Source organism: Phaenicophaeus curvirostris, chromosome 1 (genome assembly GCF_032191515.1).
Source record: "Phaenicophaeus curvirostris isolate KB17595 chromosome 1, BPBGC_Pcur_1.0, whole genome shotgun sequence".
Lineage (NCBI taxonomy): Eukaryota > Metazoa > Chordata > Aves > Cuculiformes > Cuculidae > Phaenicophaeus > Phaenicophaeus curvirostris.
In genome coordinates, this window is record NC_091392.1 from 25,859,918 (window position 1) to 25,887,535 (window position 27,618).

General features: G+C 41.1%; 1 protein-coding gene across 7 annotated transcripts in view; it reads right to left on the reverse strand.

The window, feature by feature from the left end:
* The window catches only part of ST7 (suppression of tumorigenicity 7), a 147,300-nt gene that overhangs the window by 54,287 nt on the left and 65,395 nt on the right, over positions 1-27,618 (reverse strand). For all 7 annotated transcript variants that reach the window (XR_011336848.1, XR_011336846.1, XR_011336847.1 and 4 more), the window contains exons 2-3: positions 13,156-13,238; positions 3,972-4,131 (exon numbers count right to left, since the gene is read on the reverse strand). Coding sequence is in view for 4 of the 7 variants with exons in the window: in XM_069850874.1 (XP_069706975.1) it covers positions 3,972-4,131; positions 13,156-13,238 (243 nt within the window). In the remaining 3 variants the exon portion in view is untranslated. The remainder of the gene's footprint in view (positions 1-3,971; positions 4,132-13,155; positions 13,239-27,618) is intronic.

Sequence of the window (27,618 nt, forward strand, 5' to 3'; positions counted from 1 at the left end):
ACAGGAGGTGGGCCCTCAGCTTTGGTACCTACATCACCTAACACGTACATGAGACAGAGACATGTGAAAGAGAAAACGTCGTTGGAAAAAAGCCTTGATTAAACATGCGCCTCTCTCAACTAACCACTTCAGCAGGTAGCTAACGTTAGAAAGCTCCACTGGTTTACTCAGCAGAAATGCTTGATTGACATTCAGTCGTTCTGTCATGCAGCCAGAGGGTGCAGCTCTTTGATAAGCTTCAATCTGACAGTTTTTTACATAATATGAATATCAAATCATCGTAAATATTAAATCACAGCCTTCTGAGTTCTAGAGGTACAGTTCAATGGTCTGGCTTACTCTGTTTGCAACGAATAGGATTAAGCAACAACTATTTTAACACAGTGGCACCATTCTTTTTGCTCACCTTACTTAATTTAATTGGTTATACCTTACTTGGTATGCAGTACTTCAGCATTGTAGCAGGGAAAGGTGGGATTGGGGAACAAAAACGGGAGGTGAAGAATGGATTTGATTACCACGTCCTGTTCCAGGTGTAGTTTGGCATCTGTCTGGCTTTAATAGCTAAACATGATACGCTCTTTGTTCCTTTGGTCTTGATATCTGCTGATACCATGGTTGCAGTACAACCACCATGCCTCTGACCTTTCTGAAGACAAACATATCTACTGCAATATTCTACCATAGTCTAACTTCTACACAGGAAAACACAGTGAGCTGAGTGAAAAAGCCATATCCACCTCGTTGGACAGGAAAGAAATATTCCAGTGTTGATGCACAGTAAACTGGAAAGGTTGTCTTTTCTGTTACATTACAAACTAATAATATAATTATGTCCTTATCTTATATAAGCAATTAGGATTCACTGAAGATTGATCTGTCAGCTCCTTGTTCAATAATCCCATTTTGAGCATCAATATCTTTCTGAAGGCAGGAATAACGTTATCCATACAGACACAGTATCCAGAGACACTGTGAGAGCTCCAACTCCTAGACCTGACTGCTAATGCATTGAAAGCAAGCACACTGTTAGACTATTTCTTTGTATCACAAAAGTCAAGATCTGTTGGTGACCCTCATTAGTCAAAATACTGTGCCTTCTGCCTTAAAACAACGGGAGTTATTTCGGAGCTGCTGAAGTGCGACTGAGGACACTGATGAATGCACACAGGTGTTTCCAAGCCATCCCGTGCTTTCTGCCAGTTCATGAAAATCTAATATCCTGGACCATGCAGTGCTGCTATTCACAGACTCTCATCAGACGGGAATGACAACAGCTGAATTTGCTGTGCTACAGAGAGCCTTCACAAAGTAGAAATACTCAGTAGAAAGCAAGGTATTTTGAGATCAGCTATTTTATTTAACTTGTGAGTTCAAAGCTGATTTTTCCTTCTGAAGAGCAGAAATAAAATTTGCCAGGTACAGAGATAGGCACATCAGGGGCTAAACGATAATTTTTTCTCTATAACTGAATTTGTTTGGGTTTTTTTCATTCACTTTTCCTCACTCATTAACTCTGATATATTTTAAATGCCAGCAGAGGAAATAAATGTAATGAAACCATACTTGATTCTAGATGCATATCCCTAATGAAAGTTGAATTAATTTCCAATATTAATATTATGGCCTGTATGCCAAGCCAGAGCTGAAACAGGTAAACTTTGTTTTAGAGATGAGTAACACAAACCAAGATGCTCCTGCTCTGGCTTTCTTTAAACAGTGAGTAACACAAGCCAGAAGCAATAGTATTTCAGCATCTTCATTAGTCATGGGTTTTCAATTCATTCCCCTCAGGTAGCTTAGTCACTCAAGCACAAGTTCCCCAGAGATTCCTCTTCAGTCCAGGAAGATCAGTACTTGGGGGGCTGATTCATTTTAGGCAGGCCGGCCTATCTTTCAATGGAACCATCCCCCGGGCAACAAGGCCCCCAGCTCAAAGTGCCTCATCAGAATCCCTGTGACGTGAACAAAGTGACCTGCAGGGACAGTTCTCCTGCAGCAGAGCTGTAACAGGACTCAAGCTGCTTCAGTCCAAAATTGACATCCTCTCCCCCATCACGTAAGAGCTGATTTAACACTGTCTTTTTCATCAGAACAAGTAAATTTCTATTCATTATAGTAATACATAAATGTATAACAAAAATTACCAGTCATATACTTGTGATATTCATGTAAGGCTCTCAAAACACTTCCTCTATTTTATATTCATCCAGAATTATCATATGCCCCAGAAAAGAAGCCCCAGAGTGTCATGGTCAACTTCTAAGGCTTGAATCATTTAGAGTCAGACACCTTCAGCCCGATTTGCAGGGCCAACTCCTTGCACTGAAACTCACAGGGGTGGTGAATGCCTCAAAGCTTACCAAACACCCGAAATCAGGCCCCCTAAACTGGAAACTTTTTTTAAAAACTTGACTGTGTGATGACTTTCCCAAAGTCACAAATCAAACTGGTAACAGAACAAGCCCTTAGGGTATTAAAAGCCACTGTGTTTCCATTTACTGAAGTGAAATCTCATTTCCAGACTATTTACATTGTCTAAAAAAAAAAGCCATGCAAAAGCAAACAAGCACTCCCAACATCGTTTTCTGAGTCGCTTTTTTAAAAAAAGTGTTAGGTTATTCAAAAGCATTTAAATAAAATTGCTACCTGCGTTTAGAAATATCATTGCAGAAACAGCACGTGCAGATTAGAAGGGCTTTCAGAGCAATGGGGCAATAGACACATTGGCAACACAGCCTGAGCAATAAGCACTGTGTGAATTTGGAAAGACGGGATTATCACAGAATCAGAGAATGGTCTGGGTCAGAAAAGATCTTAATGATCATATGGTTCCAACCCCCCTGCCATGGACAGGGACACTTCCCTCTGGATCAGGTTCCTCAAAGCCCCATCCAACCTGGCCTTGAACACTTCCAGGGATGGGGCATAATTAGCCAGAGCAATTAATGAAACAGCTCTGCCTTTTACTTGACAATAACTTTAAAGGCAGCGTTGTGAGGTCTGAGGGTTCAGCACAAGATGACATTTTCTCTACACACCATGGCCCAAGGCGTGCCCAACTTCCACCCCACGCCCTGGCGAGAGCAGAGTGCGGCACCCATGGGGTGTTTGGGGGCAGCAGGGTGACACCCAGCAGCTTCGCCCTACACTGTGTCCCTCCTTGGGCATGTCACAGCCTTTCCCGATGCACTGGGTGGCCCTGCGCATGGCAGCCTTCAGAATCATAGAGTAGTTTGTGTTGGAAGGGACCTTAAAGATCATCTAGTTCCAACCCCCTGCCATGGGCAGGGACATCCCACTAGATCAGGCCCCATCCAACCTGGCCTTGAACACCTCCAGGGATGGAGCAGCCACAGCTTCCCTGGGCAACCTGTGCCAGTGCCTCACCGCTCTCATAGTGAAGGAATTCCTCCTTATGTCTAGTCTAACTCTGCCCTCCTCCAGTTCATACCCATTCCCCCTGGCCCTATCACTACAAGCCTTTGTGAACAGTCCCTCCCCAGCTCTCCTGTAGGCCCTTCAAGTAATGGCAGGTCGCTGTAAGGTCTTCTTGCAGCCTTCTCTTGTCTATGCCAAACAACCCCAGCTCTCTCACCCTGTCCTCGTACGGAAGGTGCTCCAACCCTCTGATCATATTTGTAGCCCTCCTCTGGGCCCGTTCCAACAGCTCAATATCCTCCTTATGTTGAGGATTCCAGAACTGGACACAATACTCCAGGTGGAGTCTCACAAGAGAGGAACGGAGGGGCAGAATCACCTCCCTTGACCCGCCGGCCACGCTTCTTTTGATGCAGCCAGGACACGGTTGGCCTTCTGGGCTGCGAGCTGGCTCACGTCGACCTTCTTCTCATCGACCAGCACCCCCAAGTCCTGATGGGAGCGGGGCAGCTCTCACCACACCGCCCCCCACCCTGTTCCTGAGGGGACGGCACAAGCCCCGGGAGCGGCGGGGGGACGCGCCCACTCACCCGAGACGCTCTGCCGGCTGGAGTCCGCGTCCCCGTTGGCGGCGCTGGCGGCGCTGGGCGCGCTGTTGTCCACCCCGCCCAGCAGGGGGCGCAGGTGGCTCACCGAGACCTGCTCGATGAACGACGTCCCGTACTTGCGGAAGTACCACCACTCGAAGATCTGCAACACACGCACGGCGCGTCAGCGGCCGCCCCGCCCCCCTTCGCTAAACCCACCAAGCCCCGCCCCCTCCCCGCGGCAGCCCGTGCTCACCAAGCCACGCCCCCTCCCGCGAAGCCACGCCCATTAACCAGCGAGCCACGCCCACTTCCCCACACAGGCCACGCCCCAAGGGCTCGATTCTGGGCCCGGGGAGGCGCCTGGCAGCGCTTCCCCGCGGCCTGCGCAGCGGGGAAATTCCATCGAATCATAGAAAGGACCTTGAAGATCAACCAGTTCCAACCAAGGGCCGGGACGCCTCCCAGCACACAGCAATTTGATCCAAGTTGGCGCTAAATCCGGCCCATCGCTTTAAAAGGCTGATTTGCAGGAGGTGAAAAGCCTCAGTCTCATCAGCAAAACCCCAGCCTTTTTAGTTTATTTAGGTTTTTTTTTAGCATATTTATTTAAAGCAACTTACACCAAGTTATTTCTTCTGAAACTTCTGGGAAAAAACAACTAAGAAAGCCCCGCTCCATCCTGCCTGCTATCAGCCAGTAAATGTGATGCTGCAGGCAGGATCTCCATATATTTTCTTTCCCCAGCTTTTCCAGCAGACAAGGGAAAGGGAGGAAAATCACAGGTTGGTTTGTTTTCCCAGGGATGCTTCCAAAGGAATTTACTGAGTTTAATTTAAAAACTCTTAAAAATACCAAACAAACTCCAGGAAGCTGAATCCTAATCCTTTTGGGACATTCCCCCCGACTGAACTGCGTTTTGTTTTGTTTGGGCTGATTCCAAATGAATTTTATTTTCAGGCTTTCAGTTCAGCTAGCAAATCAGGAAAAAAGATGATTATTTACAGAGTTCTACTTGGGAAATCATTCCACAACCGAGAAGAAAACTTTACAATTTAAATTATATACATAAATATGTATTTGTGGTATTTTCACTGGGAAATTATATTCTTGAATAACAATACATGTATTTCAGGACACATACACCTGGAAATGAAGACTCTCTCATATGAATAGGAGAATGGTTTTGACTGTAAGAACTATAAAGGCACTCACACTTAATGATGAGTACGTAAATGAGTGTATTTTGCACTTGCACTTAAATCATCACCCAAACATCTACATACCCACTGAAAGAAAAGCAAATCAAAGGGACTTTGAAAACTTTGGCAGTACTTTGTAATACTGATTATACTAGAAATTGTGAATGAACGATCTTTGCCCTTTCTGTATTACTCAGTGTTACCATGTTTTATGCCAGTGTTGAAAACTTTTACAACATCTCTACAAAATAAAAAAGGTTGTTATTAATTCTTAATACAACTAGGCATAATCAGCAACAAGTGAAAGGATCGCATTCATGCCTTTGACACCATCCATGTGCTGTCAAGCAAATTCCAGTGGACTGGACAGGAGACAGCAGGCTCTCTCTGGAAGGCTTCTTAGAAGTGTACCTGCCACAGAGAGGTCCAGGCTGGGCTCCACACTCTCCCTCTCACAATATTTTTTTCCTTTTGACGTTCTCTCGAGCTCTTTCTATAACTTACCTGACTTCTGTCTCTATAAGATCGCCTGTAGACAAGAGATACTTCTTCACCCCACTCCACCCCCCTAAACCATTTCATAGGGGATGAAACCTTCTGGTATAGCAAGGAAGTGTTTCTTCCCAAAGGATACTCCAATCCATTCTGCACTGAGGCTTCCCCTAAATTCATCTGTATCGTTAAAGCAACTACAGCATTCATACAGGTGAATCTGACCCTAGCTGCACTGGAATGGCGTGGGAATGTAATTGTTGGCCACTTGAGAGAAGTTCACACAAAAGTGTGTGGCAGACCTGGACAATCTAATGGCTCTTCTAGGAGACATCAACAAAGAAAAATGGAACAGTCTGATGAGAGGGCAGAAGGGCTATGTGAACACATAAAGGTCACAAGCACTTGAGAAGATGAAGATGGTCACGGAAAAAAACATAAACACACCCAGATCTTTGTGAATTCTATGTCCAAGGCAAATCACTAAAAACCCACACAGCCTGGATAGATCCTCCTTACAGAGGCTCACAGTGTGTTTGTGACACTGTATTTGTTCCATCAGCATGCACTTGCAGCAGCAAAAGGGTGGGAATCTCCACCAGGAGATTCCACCAGGAATCTCCAGCCAGGAGCAGAATGCTGAGGTAGAATTACTCAACACTTGTGCTGCTGATACACTTCCCCTGGCATGCACTGCTGCTTGTGAATGCTGGAGATGGTGGACAGGAGGATGGCTCAGGTGAGCCAGTTTTGGTTTTAGCTCTTCTCATGCTCTTAGGCACACACCACTTCCTGAAAGATTTAAAATTTAAATCTTATGATCTAAGAGATCATCATAACTTAAGCAAGCAGTGTGTGGCTGACCATAAGAGAAAGACTGTGCTGTAAGATACAGCCATAGATCTGCTGTGAGCATCTGTTTCTCTTTTACCTTTGGAAACTGAAGCTTGAACAAATGAAGGCACAGAGCCACAGTTTTACCTGCCCAAGTCCTCAGAGGGAGTGGTTGGTTGGGATCAAAGATTATAGTCTTGTACTGAGGCAACGGACTCTTGGTAAGAGTATCAGGGACATAAGTCAGGGACTGAAGTACAGCTGCCAGACTGGCCACTCAAAACTCTTGGCAGCTATAGACTGTATTTAAAAAGCTTCACACTTTAAGAAAAGAAAAAAATAGATTTTTCAAAATGTGCTAATAAATTCCTGCTCATTATTTCAATCATAATCAAAAGTCAGTAAAACCCAGAAAGGGAGAGTGAGCAGCGCAAGAGCATGCTTGAGCCCGCTTGCCCTGCGCAAATGGAAAATTGTCATACTGAATTTCAATGAAACTGAGGGCACAAGCAGAAAGAATGTATAAATATGTGGTCACTACTACAGTTCATCTGAATGACAGGAATGGGCAGTAAGTCTGCCTCCCTAGACTTACAAATACATTAATTACTTTCAAAATGGCATGAAAGCTTGTAAATTATTTAAGGCAGCTTTGAAAAGTATTTGTAATGCTGCATGAATCCAGTGCCAGGAAACGTCAGCCAGATCTCAATGCATATGGTCTCTTAGAAATTAAAACCATAAATCATCATCGTAATAAACCTTTGCTTGGAGTGATTTGTTCAGGGTGTATGAGAAGGTAATCTGTAATGTGGTACTGAAGTCAAAGCTATAAATTGCCTTCGCAGAATTTTTGCACCTTTCTCCAACAGAGTCAGCTGTTTTGAAACCTTATTTCTATAAATCAAGTTCAATTTCTAACTGAACCAACCACTTTGAAAGCAATGTGAAGTCAACAAGCTTTTGACAGTTCAGCAGATGAGAGATCATCTGGGAGAATAATAGCTGAATATAAGGTTTAATTACCCATTGAAAGAGATCTGGATCAGAGAGGAAATTAAGGCAATCACTTCTGCAGTACTTCTGAAAGGAAAGGCCACCTCATTTCTGTCATATACATACAGTGGGAGGGGAGCTTATCTTCACATACCTTGTCCCCTTCATGACAGTGGCAAACTTCTCTGCATTCTTTCAAACTGGTGCCTGTGCTTTCAAACTGAAACAGGGTCAAGTATCTCCAAAACCTCACGGGATCTTTGAAAGCATTTTGTTCATAAAGGCCAAGTTAAAACTCTGTTCTGAACATTTCTAGCTTTATATGTTTAGAAATCCAAATCTAGAATTTTTATTTTTTTAATCTGGTATGGGAAATGGTTAATGTAAGAGTATTTGACTTTGGAAAACCCATATTGATGATCACTAGAAATGCATGGCTATGAAAAAGCCACTTGTAGGTGACAAATATATTTGAGTTACATAAGAGCTTGTTAATAACTCATAATTCTTCCTAATGCATTTCAGATACTTGCTTTGAAGTTTTTGGTTTTTTTGCTTTTGATTCTCTGTGCAAGTACATTTCTTCCCCTGTGCAGTGAAAACATAACAATCATCCTCTTTCTTATCTGTATGCTCACATACAGACAATTCTGGATCTTTGTGCAACAGCAAATCTGTTCTGCATCACTTGGATATCTGATCTTCCCGCCTGTTTTTTCAGAACAGATATTCTATCATAAATGTGTCAGTTCACAAGGGATGGTTTTGATGATGGTTCTCACTGGACCAAGTATTGATGTCTATCAGCAGTTTGGATTATGCTTTCCTGTTTATCCTTTCTGAGACAGGCATCCTCTCTTAGAGCAAATGCACTCTGTAGTCCTCTCCTAACGTATGTGTATTGAGTCTTCAACAGAAGCACTGAAAGATTTTGTTTGCTGGCAACTTCGACAGCTCAAAGTTCTCATTTGGTCTTGTAATGAGTCTTCCAGCTTCAGAGGAGTAAGATTTAGAGTACTCTTCTAATACAAGGGGTAGTAACAACCAATCGAATGGATTGAAATGAAACTTAGTCTCTTGAGGAACTGGATAACAACAGCAGAACTTGATCCCATGGTTAGGCCTGTTTGATAAATAAAACAGGACCACAGCAGAGGTTTGGCTGGCTCTGTCATCTGTGCTGTTTGTTTGCTAGCACGCTGCCTGGCCTGTGCCAACTCTCCCAGGCAGTGACTGGACATGTTTGAGGAATATCATAGCCCAGGAGCTGTTTCCAGTAGACAGCGTGGAGAAGTTCATCCTATTTTGGTAGGCAGGAGTGTTTATCCATATGAATGACTATACAATACCACTTCCAACATAGTAAGTCCCTGTTCCATTTTATTTAGCTGTTAGGAGTAGCTGGTGACTCAAACAGATCTTCCAGTCCTGCCTGCCCTGAACAATTACTACATATTGCTTTTCAGCCGCCAAAGGTCGTCCTTGCACATTTGTTAGACTTTCCTGGAGTCCATGGGAACACCCAGAACTCACTCACCTTTCTGCCCCTCTCCAGCAGACTACACAAAGGTAATGAATCAAGCAGAAGAACAATTAATACCTACAGAAAATAACACAAGTCTCTTCTGTGTTATTCAGGTCCTCTCTCAGACTTCCTGTACTAGCAGCATTGGCTACAAAAGGCTGGAGCTCTCTCATACTATACAGTCAATACTAGCCTGTGTGTAGACTCAGCACTCATGCTCTACCTCTGTAAACTGGCTTTGTAATTCTTATCTCCGAAATATGTGGTATTCTTCATTGTAGAATGCTTCTAATTGTGTAGCAGAAAACTCTTATTAGTGTCTCAAGCTCTGAAGAAGAATAACAAGGCAGTCTTGGTGGAGATTCAAGCCTGGGGTTCACTTCTGCCTGCACTTTGTTAGAATCAAGAGTCCATCAGTTTGCAGTGCAAATGCCTCCTGCATTTGCTAACCAGCTTTCACTCCGGTGGTAACTGTGTTTTAAATACACGGCCTAATTTAGAAATCTCAGTGGTATGTACATAGTTCCAGTTCGCAGCACTCACTGGACATCAGTTGTGTTTCATGACAGTTTTATTACCCTACCTATGGAAAACCTTAGCCTCTTAGACACCAAATACAATACAGCTCATTGTATCCTGTGAGGCAGAACCCTATTTTTTTACTGGATTAAAAGTGACTGTGGTGGAACCAGGTTTCCAATACAATATTTCTAATGCAGCTTGGGACTTAATTCAATTCATATATTTGATGCCTAAAATAGTGCAGGGATGGATTAAATATAAGCTAAATTGTTCATTTTAAACAATTTGCTGTAGTCTAGCAGTCATTAAGGAGAATGCTTGAGACAGAAAAGTCTTCTGTATGGTTCTGAGCTATCCAGAGCAGAAAAAAAAGTTTGAAATCTTTGCTTCATTTAAGTCACATTGCTTACAGCAAGGCAAGAATTTTACCTAAAGAATGAAAACAAAGTAAGAGGCAAAATAAGATGGGAGAGTAGTGTTTTGCAAAGGAGGCAGCATGCAAGTGCCCAAAGCTGAACTCTGTATACAGAGTTGTTGTTTCATGACCCAAACATGAAATAGGAAAAGTGTTCACTTTCCCATTGGTCACCACACTTCTGAAACGATGGAATTTTCCATCATTTCATAACCTACAGTGCTGTGATTTCTCCTTCTGATTAGGAATTGCAGCCAACTGATAATGGAAAGAAATCTGCCAGACCATATGGTGGAAAATTCCAAGGAATATTACTACAGCTAGGCTAAAAAATACCTCAGTGATATAGATTTGACAGGAGAATGTTTGTATTATAAAACTGTAGTGTAACAGTTAAGTGGGTGGTAATGCAGGCAATTCAGCATGTTATAGCACCACTGGTAAACAGAAATATTAAGAAATAATTAATCTGAAGCATAACTGGGCTAGTGACTGGCTAGCACCACCTCACTGGAACTCACTCAGCTGTCTTTCCTGATGCATGGTCTGCTCAGCTTACAGTTTCTTTCCATGTGACCATGTCTACCGAGTTCCTTTTCCATCATCCTGTTTCCAGACCATATGTCCCTCTCAGCTCAGACACCGGTCCCTACAATCTAGGGTTCCTGGCTGTTACCTGCCTGGGCTATATATGTTTTGCATATTTAGGATAGAGGCATATGAACAGCAGACAACAACTGATAGCAGCAGTGAAGGTCCACAAAAAAGGCTTTCAATCTTCTTTCACTTTGTGTGTACACTTCCATCACCCCACTGTTTGTTCCACTTGTTCATAATGGACATTGTCGTGCAGCATTTGGGGAACGTCTTCAGTTAAGGCTGACACAGTGTAATCTCTTCTTGGGAGGCTTCTATTGGTGCCCTTTCCCCCATTCTTCAGATCACAGTCTTGAACACTCCGTGCCACTTCCTTCTTGTACTTTGCATCAAAGTACAGCACTTCGAAATTTCCTGCTCACAAGTCTCATACTGAGATCATTCCTCAGAAATTGCCTTCACGACTGCAGTACAGAATGTACCTACATATGCAAGCATGCTATAAAAAGAATTTAGTTACAGATAATTTAGTCTCTTTTTAAGGTTTTCGTTCATGTTTGATTCTGTAAGGTATTTCCATATGGCACAAGCTGTCTTATTCTTGCCACCTCCTCCCGCTGTCTTCACTCTTCAACAACAAATAAGGAATTGTGCCTGTGGAACTAGTGTCATTTCTCTCATTCCTTCTGATCTTCCTTCTGGCCTTTTGCAGGTGCCTTCTTTCTGAGTGAGAGTATTGAATGTAACATTCAGTTATTTTCCTCCCTTGCATTTCAGTGAGTTGTGCTGAACTGAATCCAAGTCTCACAGGTCTGGGGCCCGTACGCATTCTGAAAGATTCTGCTGATGTCTCTGGAGCTCAGTCCTGTGCTTTGGGGCTCAATCCATACAAGGATCATGAATGCCCAAGGTGCACACATTAAGTAATTGCCTTCTGCTACGGGGAAACCCCAGAGCAAGGCACAGCAGCAGCGCACCTGATGCTTTATACTTGAAATAATTTAAGTGATGAGAGTCTCACAGCCATTCAGGAGTCAAGGATGCCATTTCTTTGTCTATATCAGCTACAAGCAACATAGAGGTGAGAGCTGTGGATTTCCCACACCAAACTGATACAGTTTAGTTAGGATCTTCCTTGCTTTCAGGTTTCTCTGAGGTCAGTTGAATCGAGGTGTTTTTAGACAAAGGACCTAAGACTGATTGAACAAACAAAACTAAACCAAAGACAACCTTCCCCAGAGGAGGCAGAGGGAAGAGGGAGATGCTGATCTCTTATCCATGGTATCCAGTGATAGGACACATGGGAATGGTTTGAAGCTGCACCAAGGGAGATTTAAACAGGAAATCAGGAAGCCTTGCAGTCGACCACTGCCATAGGCTTCCTAGAGATACGGTTGATGGCCCAAGCTTGTCAGTGTTTAAAAAGCATTTGAACAAAGCCCTTAATAACATGCTTTAACTTTGATTCATCTGTGAACTGCTCAGGCAGTTGGACTAGATGATTTATGCAAGTCCCTTCCAACTGAAATGTTCTGTTCTATTCTATTCCTATTCCTATTCCTATTCCTATTCCTATTCCTATTCCTATTCCTATTCCTATTCCTATTCCTATTCCTATTCTATCCCATCCCATCCTATCCCATCCCATGCCATCCCATCCCATCCTATCCATTTTTATAAGCCAAAAAATAACTCTCAGCAATGAGGGAAAAGAACAGCATGGTGTAAGCCTAATACCCTAAATCCACCATGCAAACTCTTAAGATTTTTTACCTCCATTTGTTTCTACGTAGATACTGAAAAAAATCCAGAACAAATGCTCTGTTTTGGACTCCTGCATTGTGATGGTATTATGATTCACTTCACTGCATCAGTTTGCACAACAAAGCCCTCAGGGATTACATATGGGAGGTGGGGCTTTTGAATGATTTAAAAATACTCCTCAGATATTCAAGAGAATAGGCAAATATCTATTGAGAAAGATTTGTAAAGTGAAGATCTGAAATAACTCTGCCTTGGAGCCTTACTGGTCTCATCCTTAACCAGCGCCAAAGTATTTCTCATACATAAATACACATATGTAATATACATGCATATATATTTGTATATATTTACACAGCCATGACTAGAAGATTGACCTTGTCCCCTGGCACCAGAACTGGGTTCACTGCTAATATTCTGCTTACTGTTTCTCTAATAAATTCTGCTGTAACTTTCTAAAAGGACCATACTAAGCTGAGATAGTTGGTACTGCTTCTCTTCTTTTTAGTGTCCTTTTTCTTGTAGTACTTGTTAATGGAAATACTTAACATGCACATGGTTGTTATGAATTACTATAAGGTTCCTGTTTGGACACATTGTTCTTCAAGACTTTTTTTTTCCTCAGAACCATAGCACTGAAACATTTAACTTTTTGTTTGTTTGTTTGTTTGTTTGTTTGTTTTTTCCCACAGAAACAGAAGTACACATAAATACGAATTCTATGTGCAGAAATCTAAGTTTAAGAAAATAAAGAAGACACCTATTAATCAGGATAAAGCCTGAAATTCTATTCTGGATAACAAAATTGAATTGTAAAATAATATTAGTATATCTGGTACTTACCAAAATAAGTCCCGAGATTAATGAGGAAGTGCCTGTCAGGGCAACATAGAACTTGGGGGTTAATGTGTTCAAAAACATACTCACTGAAAAAGAAAAGAGAGGAAGCCATGAGTACAACAGCAGGACATGTTCTCCACGTGTCCCCCTCCTCCTCCCAACTTCTTTCTGACTTCAGATTAGCTATTACGTTAATGCTGATAAAAAACATAGTTTAAAGAACATCCCTAACATGATAAAGCAGAGCATTAGACTGCCACATGCAAAATTTAGTTTTCACAACAAAGTGAATCACCGGACATTGGAAACTGTTGTGTGCATGTTTGGATCTTTCCTATACCAGTCAGCACTCCACTGACATTGGGTTCAGGATTCTCCGTGATATACAGAAGGCACTCTATTAATCTGCCTTAGCTACTACGTTGAAGTTAGAAATTCTAGGGGTTGATCTCAATGTCCTGCATTCAACATTGTATCAATGTTCTGCATGATCTTGGTGAAACTATCTGGACAAAAAGTTTGCCAAAATTAAAAGCCTTTTACTCCTTATTACCTTGGCTTCTTGCTTTTAAAAGGGGAGACAATAGCATTTCCCTAACTCATTCCACTGCATTAAAGTTGGTGAACCACTCAATATGACAACAGTGCAGAAATGCATAAAATGGATTAAAAAAAGACCTAACTGACTTTCTGGTAATTAGGGCTGAATGTCATGATAGCTGTCCAGATTATCTGGAATCTAGGGCAGAAGCAAAGCCTGACAAACTGCAAGGAATGACAATTCCATCTGTATGGGCTTCTGGAAATTCAACGGGCTTTTCTAGTTCTATCACATTTTGGAAGCTGCTAAGAGAATCACCAAGAAGTCGTGCTCAGACACCATACACCCCTCCCTACCCCTACCCGCCCCCCAAAATCCCTATGGCTTTATGAAGTAATGTCTTTATAGCTTTTGGATCACTTTACAGAAGCTACTAGAGAGAACTGGAGCTCCTCCACTGAAGTCTAGATGTTTAAAGGTATCTCTGAACTTCCCACAACCTGCATCTTTCACAAATGGAAATATTCTCAATTAAAAAAATTCATGGAAGGTTAGAATAGCTTTATCTTCTTCATCAGTGATATTGACTGCAAGATCGAGTGCACCCTCAGCAAGTCTGGTGATGACACCAAGCTGAGTGGTGCACTTGCCACACTGGAAGGGCAGATGTCATCCAGAGGGATCTGGACAAGCTGGAGAAGTGGGGCTGGGAGAACCTCATGAGGCTCAACAGGGCCAAGTGCAAGATCCTACACCTGGATAAGGGCAATCCCCGATTTCAATACAGGATGGGGGATGTTGTGATTGAGAGCTGCCCTGCAGGGAAGGACTTGGGGTGCTGGTTGATGAGAAGCTCGACATGAGCCAGCATTGTGCGCCTGCAGCCCAGAAGGCCAACTGTATCCTGGGCTGCATCAAAAGAAGCGTGGCCAGCAGGTCAAGGGAAGTGATTCTGCCCCTCTATTCCCCTCTTGTGAGACCTGATCTGGAGTACTGTGTCCACTTCTGGAATACTAAACATAACAAGGACATGGAGCTGTTGGAACAGGTCCAAAGGAGGGCTATAAAGATGATTCGAGGGCTGGAGCACCTTCCATACCAAGACAGGGTAAGAGAGTTGAGGTTGTTCAGCCTGGAGAAGAGAAGGCTCTAAGGAGACCTTATAGCGACCTCCCAGTACCTGAAGGGGCTACATGAAAGCTGAGGAGGGACTTTGTTTCCAAAGGCTTGTAGTGATAGGACCAAGGGGAATGGGTATAAACTGGAGACAGGCAGAGTTAGACTGGACATAAGGAGGAATTCCTTCACAATGAGGGTGGTGAGGCACGGGCACAGGTTGCCCAGGGAAGCTGTGGCTGCCCCATCCCTGGAGGTGTCCAAGGCCAGGTTGGATGAGACCTAAGGCAGTCTGGTCTGGCAGGACGTGTCCCTGCCCGTGGCAGGGGAGTTGGAGCTGGATGATCTTTAAGGTCCCTTCCAATCCAAACTATTCTATGATTCTATTAATATCATCTGTTAAAAAAAACTACTGGTCTCATCCTTAACCAGTGACAAAGTATTTCTCATACATGTATACATATATGTAACACACAAGCACGTATATTTGTATATATACACGCAGCCATGACTAAAAGAAGGAACTGACAATAGTTACCAGGTATATTTAAAAGGCTTGTAGCAGACTACCAAGCAATCATTAAACAACACTGATAAAAAACCCTGGATACATAGGTGGGAGGCCCTCAGTTCATCCTGTTCCCTTTAGAAATGACACTTACTGAAATTAAATAATATGGAGCCAAAAAAATGAAGGAAAGCAACAACAGCAGGATACAAATCATCAAATATATGACTAATTTTCCATGACCAGTAAAACAGAAAATTGCTTTCCAGAAATGCGTCACTAAAAGAGATTGAAACCTTGCAATTCAGCTGCTTTGTTTGTGTTTTGGCTGCATATTTTCTGTTTTTTTTCCTGAGAAAGCCATAAACTGTTAAAATGGAAGTGTCATTTTCTGCTCCACTGGAGTGGCATTAAGCACTGAGCTGGTATAGTAAAGACCTGGATTGGTGTTTTCTAATTCCATTGTAATTTTTCTTTCACAAATTAGTTTGATGTCAGATTCTCAGCTAGTATAAATCAGCATAATATCCCCAATTTTACTCTGTGCAACACAACTACACTGATTTATGCCAGCTCTAGCTCAATAGCGGAGATTATCACACATCTATCTTCTTTTTTTTTTCCCCTGTTCCTATTCTTCTTTGCTTTCCTTTTTTTTAATGTCTAATACAATCTGACTTTGAAATAGCAGTCCCTGCTTTCTCCAGCTCCAGGAAGAGGAATGAAGAGACTGAAATAGCTTTGGCTTCTACAAACCACCTAACAGTCCTTTAGAAGAAACATTCCTTACTCTGGAATGCAAACGTAAACCAGAGACAAAATCAAACTGTGTCACTGGGGACTTTGCAGACTGCCAGTGAAATTACTTCCTGTGCTTATGTCAGGATGTTCCTGAGATAATGTGCTGCGATGGGATAGAGATGTCTATGTCTCCCGTGTAGCACAGTACTGCTGCAGTGCCAACAATAACATGAAAACCCAGGCAGCAGGAGACTTTACAGAGGTGCTTGCTCTTATGCTTCTCTACCAGAGCTTCAGAGCTCATAGAATGCTGGAATTTTTCCAATTAACTGAAAAAAAAGTTTTCCCATTTTCCTGGAGGAAATTAGATTCCTAAAGTTGTGAAGCCATTCAAGTCTCCTGTGTTTTAGAAGATCGCAGGTGAGGACATCCATTAAATTAGGATATAGTCTATTTGCTTTAAATTCCTATTGCCTGTTTCACTAAGAAATGCAGAAAAAAACCCCAAAGTTTCTTAAGCGGTGATGAGATACTCGCCATTACTGAATACCATCAATAAAATTTGCTTTGGGAAATTCATTCTTACTTGGAAGAGCCCTCTCAACAAATTAGCTCCATGGGAGCTCATCAATGGAGTACAATGAATAAGGCCATTAAGAAATGCTGTTAGCCTTTCTCTGTCACCACTCTTTTACAAGTAATTTATATAGATTTATAGACAAACTCTCGGATTTGAATGGAGATTCAATTTTATTTATCTGCCATTTGCATCAGTGCTACTGCTTTCTTCTTTGTTTGCATGTACGAGCTTAGTGGTGCTCCTTTATGCTCTTTACTATAGGCTGCTACAGTTCTTCACTTTTACAGCTTAGACATGGGAAGCAGCAAGGTGAACGGGTATGATGCTGGATGCTTTTAGATTGTGTGGGCCAGACTCCCAGCTAACTGGTACAGCTCAGTAAATCTGTTACCGTTGCACTCAACAACCAGAGCTGCTTATCGTAACTGTATCTCCTTAATCCTTTTACCATTCTTCTTCCCACTCATTAAATATATGAATCTCTGTTCCATTATGAACCTATCAGCTTCTGCCAGTTATTAGCTGTCCTCCCAGCCCCTTTGTCTCCATAAATATTATTATCAAAAGCAAACATTTTCTAATAAGAAACATATCTCCAAAACAGTAAAACTAAGCACCGGAGGATTTGTGGTCACACTATTTTTATTATGAAGACAATGAGAATTCAGTTATTGTTTCAGTAGAAACTACATCAAGGACCAGTTCTCATAATATTAATCCCCAAAGTAAGAACCAGCCCACTTCTGGCTTTTCCAATATGTACCATTACTCAAAAAGGAGTATTTCTTTACAGTCAGCATCCTGACACTGGAGAAGTCACTATCATATCCAATGTCTGCATTCTGTAATGTACGCAAGGTTTCCTTCAGGGTGTTGCAGTAAACTAAAACTATTAGATAATGCTAACTGTCCATTTGCTTTAATTTGGACAGTAGTATTTTTCTTCTCTATTTCGATTTGATGAAATAGCAGGAGCAGAGAGACTTCTGAGAAATGAGAGCTGAAGATACTGGCATAAGATGACTGCTGAATAAAGAAGCCACGTAGAATCCCCAGCAGAAGGTGGTACTGCATAGCCTTTCTTCTGAATTTATAACATGCCTGTGTATGCCTAATTAATTCTGTACATAAAGGGAAGATACTTCATCTTGGAGTATCATCTCTTGTGTTTAACTAGGTAGTACTTAGAAAGGTCATCTAATGAGTAACTAGAGAGCCAAACTTGCCTGATGTTCTTACTCATTTGAATTACTATTAAATCCCAATTATTTCCACAGGCTTTTGACAACAAATGATTTATTTTAAAGTGTGTTAGCACAGATGATGAAACACAGCATAACCTATTTTATTTAAAGAAAACCAGCATTACCTATAAATTCTGTCTAAACAAGCCAAGCATGTCTGCTTACGAGAGGCTCCTGGCCTTACAAATACCCACCCCCCTCTTTCTTCCTTTCTCTTTTATTGCTTTCATTTAAGTAATGCTTGAGTCATCCAGAATAAGGTACTATTCCAGAGGTGCCCATGTTATATTGATAAATAACCCCATCCTACTGTATAATAGCTAAGGAAGGATTGCTATTTCACTGTTAACTGTGCATGCTCACAGACATGAATTTACATCCAATTCAATTAATGACAGACAAGCTAGAAAAGCACACACAAGTCATATCTACTATTCCCTGTTGAGGTTAATCAAAAGAGGTGACTGAAATGTCCTTGAAGGCTGATGATGTTTCATTCCTGTTAGATATGTTATTCATTGCCAGTACTCGTGATTCATTCTGAAAATGGGAATAAACAAGAGAGGAAAATCCAGGTATTTTTTAAGTTACAAAATCCTCAAATAAAGTTTAATTTATAAAACACTATGTTGCTTTACAAATTTCTGCAAGGACTTGTAGTATCCATGTTTCAGGCACATGAGGTACCACAGTAGGAGGGAAATACTAGGGTTAAACTGCTCAAAGTATCCTCATGCTCCTGTATCAGTTAATTATACTAGAAAATCATAAAGGGAGGAAGCGTTGTAAGCCACCTGCTATTCCCACATGTGGATCTACTAAAGTTACAGTCCCATTATCATTTCTGAATGTGAGGCTATGTAGCTTGAACAGTAAAGTGCAAATAAAAATGTAATAGCAACGTTACATAAATCATATACACACATTAAGCAAAGACAGGACTGCATCATTTATGGCACTTCTAGGAGGAAAAATAATTCCCCTGATGGAATGTAATCTTAAAGCACAGATAAATATATACAAATAACTTGGTATAAATAAAAAGATGCATTACAGACCTAGAATTAAAGATCAAATATAAACAATCCAAATATATTGAAATACACAAGAAGGCACAGCTCTTTTTGCGCCACTATCTCTATGCTCCTAAGTGAGACAAGGTTACTGGGTAAAGCGGTAACTTTTATGAGGACAAATAACCAGAAACCACAGAAAAGCTTACAGTCACTGAGCCCTTCTTGTGCATTAGTGGTTCTTAAGTCAGCATGGCTAGAATATCCATGTCACTAAAAAATTTCGCTACACTTTCTGTTTCCATAATATTTGCTTGGTATGCAGAGCAATGCAAATTCTTACAACACCAGTGCCAAAAGCCCAAATCCTTTAGACAAGGGCAATACTATCGTTGAAGACCTTTGACACAGCAATTCAGCTTCTTTTCACTGCAACCATCCATTCAGTCTAGCCTTCAAACACGGTACAGAGGATGGGGCAGTGACCGCCTTACTTCACAGGGGCCTCAGCATGGATTAACGAAGCTCCCTAATTCCAGGTTGTTGTGGCAGTGAAGAACTCTTCTACCAAGCTGTCAGCAAAGAGGGCAAAATAAAGTTCAATAAACTTCTTTTAATAAATGTGTCTCTCAGTATGAAGCAAAGCATACTCTTGACTTTAATTGAATTATTTATATATAACCGTTTTGAACCCTCAACCCATTCCTTGTAAGAATGTTAATAATACAATTTTGGGAAAGCAGGCTGAATTATGCATTATATGCTATGATATTAATATGACTATATGCTCAATATTAATATGAAACCCGCCAGATTTAAAGCTAGCATGGGGTATTGTCTCAGGAAGAATATCTTCACCATTTATCAGAGTTATCCCTGGGAATCTACCAAGATTTTTTTTTAACTTCTTCAGACTTCTTGAAGAAATTACCAAAGGAGAAATAAGCATTCAAAAGTTTAAGAATGCTGCACACCGAGATTAATTTGCACTTGTAGCAAATGCTAGTGAACTTAATTCTATAATGCCTTTGTGCAGATCTGTTCTCAGAACTTGAAAAAAATTGTCACTCAGAAACAAAGACGTGGCCATTCCAGGCAGAAACAGCCGGTTCCTCTGTGCTGTCACAAGGAAATCCAGATTCCCACTCACTTTGTTCAACCACCTACTCTTGTCCTAAAGGCATAAGGCTGAATGACAGCCACATTCAGATGTCTGGAGCCTAAGTTAATGGCCAGTGAAGTCGTCTGTTGCTTTCAGCAAATGCTGGACCAGAGCCCACTTGAGAGAAAATAGCAATGTACCAAAAGCTACCTATTACTTCAGATAAACTGATTAACTACATAGCTGCACATAATCAAAGTTCTGCCCTTAACAGATATTTCTAAGTAGTGAAATAAAACTTTCCGAACTGGAGACCAGTACACTATCTTCTGTGTTTCCACACCTTAAATGTAGTTTTTCCCTTTCAACAGAACACCTTCACCACAATAAAAAGGGAAAGTGAGTAGGGATGGTCTGTTCTGGAAAGAAGTTTGGTATCATGGGAGAGGCTTTTCAGCCACAAAATGCAGCTCAAAGAGAAGAAAGAGTGGAAGGCAATAATGCAGTACTAGTTCCAGGTTGAAAACTTTCAAGCTCATTTATTTAAAACTGAAAAATAAACAATTTTGAAGGTTGCAGACAATGACAATAACATTCTCTCCAATTCGTGACCCAGTAGCACACTGAGCAAATTATGTCCAACAGAAAACTGAAACAAATCCTAGCAAATTCAGTCCATCTTTTCCCAAACAACCCAACCTGATGATTGCTAACTAATTCAACTTAATCATTCTCCCCAGTATTTTAACACATTAGGTATCAGAAAACCAAAGTGACACAATGAACAATGCTGGCCTGCTTTTCAACACCACATCTATATTCATGTTATAATGTCCAGAAGGGAGCAGATCCTTCAAAATTCTGACTCAGTCCTAGAAAATTAGTCTGTGCTGGCTCTGGAGCTTTTGGGACTTAAATGAATATACTGTATCCTTCACAGCGTGTTAACTGTTCAGTCTGTTTGATAGTAAGATTGTGCATCCATACTGAGAATAATATACAGGGAAATATAACTGGTAAGAGACAAGAGCTATCACAGAACTGAAGGCAGAAGGACATTCAAGCAAATCAAAGAAACTAAATCTAGAAGATGAAAAAACACTTGGACACAACTGTGACTTGGGAAAGGGAAAAGAAAACTAGATTAGAGACAGACAAGTATAATACAGAGATGAGTTAAAAGAAAATTAAAAAAAATTGAATGTCGATAAAAATTAACGTGTAAAAATAAGACAATAGAGACAAGAACAGCAAAAGCAAAAAAGGACACACAAGAAATGATACATGCAACATGAATGTAAATAAAGGCTATTTTTACTTCAGCAAAAGATGGTTTGCAATCCAGAAATATCTTTTCAATGGGAGAAATAAGACTGCCAACACTCACAGCTTTGGTCATTTAGGAAGAGGTGCTGTCAACAAGTTATTCCTTGGTATCAAATACACCCCAAAGCCTTGTCTTACAAACTAAGGCACTTAACACAAAATGCTATTAAAGATTTTCTTTGCCAACTATATTTTTCCAGAATGTCCTGCAAAGGTCAGCTGCTACACTTTCCTGTAGGGACAGGCTGGACGTACAGGCACAGGATGTACTATATCCACCCCAAGAAATGCATTCTCTGTTGTGATTTTCAATACTAAAACCAGCTTAGGATAGCTAGACTCAAGTGTAGTATTTGGTTATTCCATTTGTTCAAGGTCATAAACTCCCTACCTTGTGGATACGGGGAGAATAAAAGTATGGAGAAAAAAAAGATATCAACTTTCTCCCATGGAAGCAGCTATTCTAATGCAAATTTGCTGCCATATAGTTGCCCCTGCCAAGGGACAGGGACATTTCCTCTTGCTTTCACAATGCAGTGCTGACACATGTTAATTACACAGCTCCTGTTAATTGCAGAGCATACTACATGAACACTTAAGATTTGCTAATACATTGGCAGCAAAAAAAAAAAAAAAAAAGCAAACCAAAACAAATAAAACCCAAGAAAACCCCAAAACACCCCAACAGCATTTTCCATTTAAAGAAGAGGAAAACAAAGGAGAAACCGTTTCCTGGGATCTTATAGCCCCCCTAGCTTTCAGGGATTAACTACTGTGAATTTCTTCACAACTGTCACTGTGACCTAATACTAAAAGCAGACTCCTGGTATTAATAATGTACAAGCGGAAGGGAGGAACTGGGCCAAATAAGAAAGAGGTGCAAAGGATGAGCAATGACATATTGAGTAGAGATACTAATATTTGGGGTTTTAGAGATGTGGATGTGTAAAATCAGGTTGTTTGTTCTTAGTCAAATTCTCTTCCAAGGCTTTCAACCTCGATTCTTCTGCAATCAGGCTGCTTGCAAATTGATTTGAAATGCTGTCATTATACATATTTCCCCTGCAGATTTTAAAGCTTTAAGAGACATACGAATCCTTTTCTTAATTTTAACAAGTGTGGCACTGCATGAGGAAGCGCTCAGGTTTGTGATGGAGGATTGCCTTCACCGTGCAATACACTGTGCTATCCTAGTAGGCAGAACCACTACAGATAGTGGAAAAGGCACCTTTGCAGTTAGCTTGCTGTTTCCTTCTCTAATCACACATGTATCAGCATGTGTGTTTATCAGCAATTTCCCCAACACAAAAGCAGGGGGAAATCCTGATGTGCTGGTGCAGTCAAATGAGGGTGCATTCCTTCATGGTCTCTCATGTGCATCACTGCGTATAGACATCCCCCACCTTCTTTTAGATACACACTTGTAAGAGAAAGCAAAAATACACTGAGGTCTTCAGAGCACAAGGCACAGTTTATCAGGTAGATGATTTTAAGACTTTAAGTCTTCAATTTAAGGTGCATAGCAACTGGACTCTACTGAAAATCAATCGCAATTTACTTCACTGCAAATATGCACTGCAACAAAGTGACTATTTTCCACTGCACCCCAAAGTGTTCAAACAAATCCTCATTTTAGAATTATTCTTAACATCAACTAGTCATTCATGTAACTGAACTGATAAGGCTTTATCCAGTTTGGACATGCACTGTTTGTGAAGTCAAACCTACCTGTTACCATAACTGTTGCTTATTCTGAAGCATTACACAGATTTATGTGGTTTAGCCTTTCAAAGCTGTATTAAAACAAAAGCCAATTACTAAACCTCATTATCTGGAGTAATTTAAGACAATTAATGGCTTTTGTTCCAAGTGCCAGATCAGCACAGTTCTCTCAGTGGAACAGGGTAAGTTTTGCACTTTTCTTTCATGTTGCACTCAGGGAGGTAGCAGGTCCATTAAATCTTTTTTTATTTTGGTTCATTAGCTGTCTAAAGAATACCCTAAAATAAAAGTTTGCCACAGTGATTAATTCCAGTGCCACAGATAACAAAGGCTAATCTACTTTACAAAGACAAATCATGCAAAGAGTTTTCACCACCAAGCCCTGGTGTTCCACAAAAGAGAAGATATCCAATAGGTTCTCATTGTCTGGGAACCTCTCTCAGAGGAGCTATTCTCATGCTAAGACAAAAACAGGCACATGGACAAAGCACCCTCAGCTGCCTTCCAGCCCCATTTTGTGCCTCCTTTTTTTCCAAGCAGGATTTGATATGAGCAGTAAACCTACAGACATGAACAGTGCTACATCTTCCATCTGTGCTTGTGCCTTGCATTTGTAGGTATACAAAGATGACAATCATCATGTTTTGTATATCCAAAAAAAATCTCAGCAATGAAAAAAAATTAGAAAATCCAGCTGAAATTTGCATCTTGACTAACATTTTTACTATTTTTCAGATACTTTTTTTTTTTTTTTAAGTTTTGGAGAAATATTCTGTTCCAGACATTTCTGTTCTAACCTTGATAGCCTCACTCTATATAGCACATCTATTTTGAGAATCTCCAAGACGCTGATTCCTTTGCATACAAGAAATTGCAAGGTGCTTCTTGGAATAGAGGTGACTGGAAAACATTTTCATAATTAGAGCCGACAACATTATGAAATCTCCCTGGAGATCTGCAATAGCTAATATCATTATCCTGGCATTTAAAACTCATCTATGCTTCCTACTTACAAAATCAATAGTGTGTTCATGCCATTCTTCTCCTAAGAGAAACTTCTATCTATGATAATTTCCTATGCGAGACAGGGTGCTTTTCCCCAGTAATTGATGGTCTGCGTAATGTGGCACAAGAAGGCAAAAATGAATTTTCCATTGAGTATGATTCATTATTCTTATGTATCTAATTATCAGCTTTCCCTTTCTAAACATTCTTAAAGCTGAGTGAATGACTCACACAGTACCAAATGGAAAAGAAGACAAGTTAAGCACAAAACTTTTACCTCTTTGCCTCCGTTTTGGGGTATTTCAAAAAAAAGCATAGCAGCAGGTTTGACAAGTGCTGTAGAATTTCCATTGTCTAACAGTCTCTTAGGGCACCCAAAACTTATTAAAATGGAAAAGGCTTTGCGGTAACTCCATAGACAGAACTGCAATCTGCATTCAGGACCTGACTGATGAGGAGACAAACTTTGGGGGAGAATTTTGCATAATAAAGATTTTCAATGGAGAGAGTTCCAGAGAAAGAACTTCCAGCCAAATGCACAGCAAATGGTGCAGTGGAAGCTGAGGGAGCTCCCCTCTCACATGGCCTTACGAAAGTATAGCATGCAGTTAGACTTTTAAAACACAATCATCTTGTGGCCAGGGTGGTCCTCCTGTCCCTCAGGCTGTAAGTCTCTCTCCACTGTGATTTCCTCCAAAGGTCTTATGTGTCTACAAGACAAAACTGTCCATAGTTTTAAAGCTTGTTTTGTTTCATGTGAAGAAAAACGAAATGCCACTTAGACTACCTCATTAACATTAAAAATAATTATATTATTTGATTTAGCCTTTGATGAAATCCCAGAGAAAAGGCAGTGCAAGACACCCACTGCTTTTCTTACTGAATATTTGATGGTTTTATTTCCAAACATGTGCTGTGTTGGACCTGGCTGAAAGCAACTGTGAAATAGCATTCTGTCCAATAGTATCTTCTTCGATTTTCCTTTCTTCTGTTTAAAATTAATGAATCTTTTCAGAGGCAGGTCTCCCCATGAAGGCAGAAGGAACCACAGAAGGAGTGGGACAGGACTTGCAAGTGGACTGCGTTAGCACGGTGTAGAGCTGTCACTTGAGCTGCCACAGCAGTCAGGCTGCACAGGAACACTGCACAAACGGTAATCCCAGCACTCTGTGTTAACCACCAGCTACTGTCAGATCTCTTTTTCTCTAAAGCCAAACAGTGTGGAGAGAGAAATGAAAAATCCAAGACTAACAAGACTTAGCCAAACGCAGCCCACCTAATAGACGAGTAGCTTGCATTAGAAATAACACCAGCACAGGAACTTACTATAGCCTCTGTTCTCACTCCTGCTGTAGACCTAGTCAGATACTGTATGGACTCTAACTTGAAAATTCAGACTATGTCTTGGTTTTTGCACTAGATTTTGTGCACCACCTTGTGATGCTGAGCTAAAGGGGTGGCACGCCAGAAGCACAGCCAACAACACTGTCCTTCCCCTCCACTGCACAAGGTTCTCAAAACAGGCAGGTAACAGCTGTAGATCCTCTTTGCAAGTTCCCCTCTTGACTCTGACCTGAGCTATGGGAACTTTGAGTTCCTCAAAAATCAGACCAAGACGGCTCATATCAAATGTCTGCAATTAGAAATTGGTTTTCAAAGTTTGGTCAGGCAAGCAGTGAGTCACTGAGGTGAGACAAACCTCAGAAGCTTGGCTTTCGATTCTCTGAGGGTGGGTAAGGTCTGAGCACTGAGCAAACCCAGTGACCACTGCTGCTACTCATTTCCAAACACAACTGAACGCTACTTTACCACTGCACCCAGTGACCAGAGAAGGCTGTGCTGCAAAAACAGCTCACCAAATTGCTGTGGTTTTTTGCATCTGCTTCCTCTTGTGTTCATGTTAATATATCTTGGACTAGTAACCATGGCTATGCTAATCCTCAGATACTGGTGGTTAATTACAATAATCAGTGCATTAGGATTTTTTTTCTGCTGTCCTTCAAGGTGACTTACTTAGACCACCCTGGAAAAATTGTCTTTGAAGCTAAAACTTACAGTATTTTCTCTTAATGTAGTAGCAGAATTTTCTGGATTTTCCTCCTGGTGGAGGTGGTGGTGAGGAATGCCAACAAAAAGATTCAGCAACCAGGGGACCTCACATCCATTCCCAGGTTTCCCTATCCATGTAGTTAGGGACTAGTTTCCCTTCTGGCCCTTAAGGAAGAGCAACTAGAAAATGATCTCCAAGCCTGCAGCACATGGAGCTGATTCCCCTTTGAACGAACAACTGCTTCAGCAGAAAAATCCAGAAGAAAACTTTGAGCATGGCAGAACACCAAAATCAATACAGTGATACATTCAAAGTATGCTCTGGTACAGAAAGCTCAGAGAGGGAATGCAAAATTATTGTGGGAGACTACTTAACTTAATGCTTTTCAAAGTACCATTTGGCTCAGAAATACAGAGATTTGGAACCTGCTAAGTGTGTTTAAGTGCTTGGAATTGTAGCATTTAAATGACCAACAAAACCCTTATTGCTCATTACTGAAAGCACAAAATACCACCTAGAGAAAGGGAGCTGACCTTCTGGCTGGAAGTGCCCATTAGAGAAATGCACTTAAGGATATATAATACCAGCACAACATGGAATTTGCATCAGAGTCTAGCTTCTGCTCCCAGCTTCATGGTTGGCTTTCCTGCAAGTCTTTCAATGCAGCATGTTGGGGCTCAGGTTCTCTGCCTGTGTTTTGTGAAGAGACCTAAGTAACATTTTGTGTGCAGAAGCATCAGAGATCTTGGCAGTTATTTATAGACCCCTGTCGGTTTCTTCACATACATGTAGCACCTTCCTTGTCAAAGTGAATTGTTCTGGCCTTCTCCAAGATCTGTTACTGGTGCTACCATTCTCCCAACCTAACAGGCATAGTAGAAAATATCTGATTATATCCAAAGAAAGATACTTCATTTAGTGCTTTCCAGGAGACCTGATCTTAGTCCAGACCTGTCCCAGGACAGCATAACAGTCTAAGCTATGGTGGTCCATGAAAATGACTTACCCACTCTTATTATACAAAAGCGTTGGAAGATGAAGCAGAGCATGAGAGGGTATGTAAAGGGAAATAGAACAAAAAACTAACACAGCTTCACAGTCTTTAATACTCCCTACAGAAGAAAAAGTGAAGACCACATACAACCTGCCATGTTGGGTTTGGGTCTCCCTGTATTTGGCTATCATCTCTCTATTTTCTTTATTACTTTTTAAAACGAAAAATATCTCCACAAAGGAGGGTCCTTTAAGCTCCAGCAACATTAGCACTACTAAGGAATGGGTCCCTTGAAGAGTTCTTTTTCATATTACGCAATTAATATTTCACATGGAGAAAAGCTGCCACTGAGCAGAAGATCTCAAACTTTTAAAATAGGAAACATCATCAGTCAAGGGAATTAAGGAAAACCATCTGAGCTTGTTAAGGCATTGCTGCCTGAAGGAAACCGCGTGACGCCTGAGTACATGCTACAGCTCGCCAGCAAAGCAAAGCGCAGAGTTGATACTGGCAGCAGAAGCCAA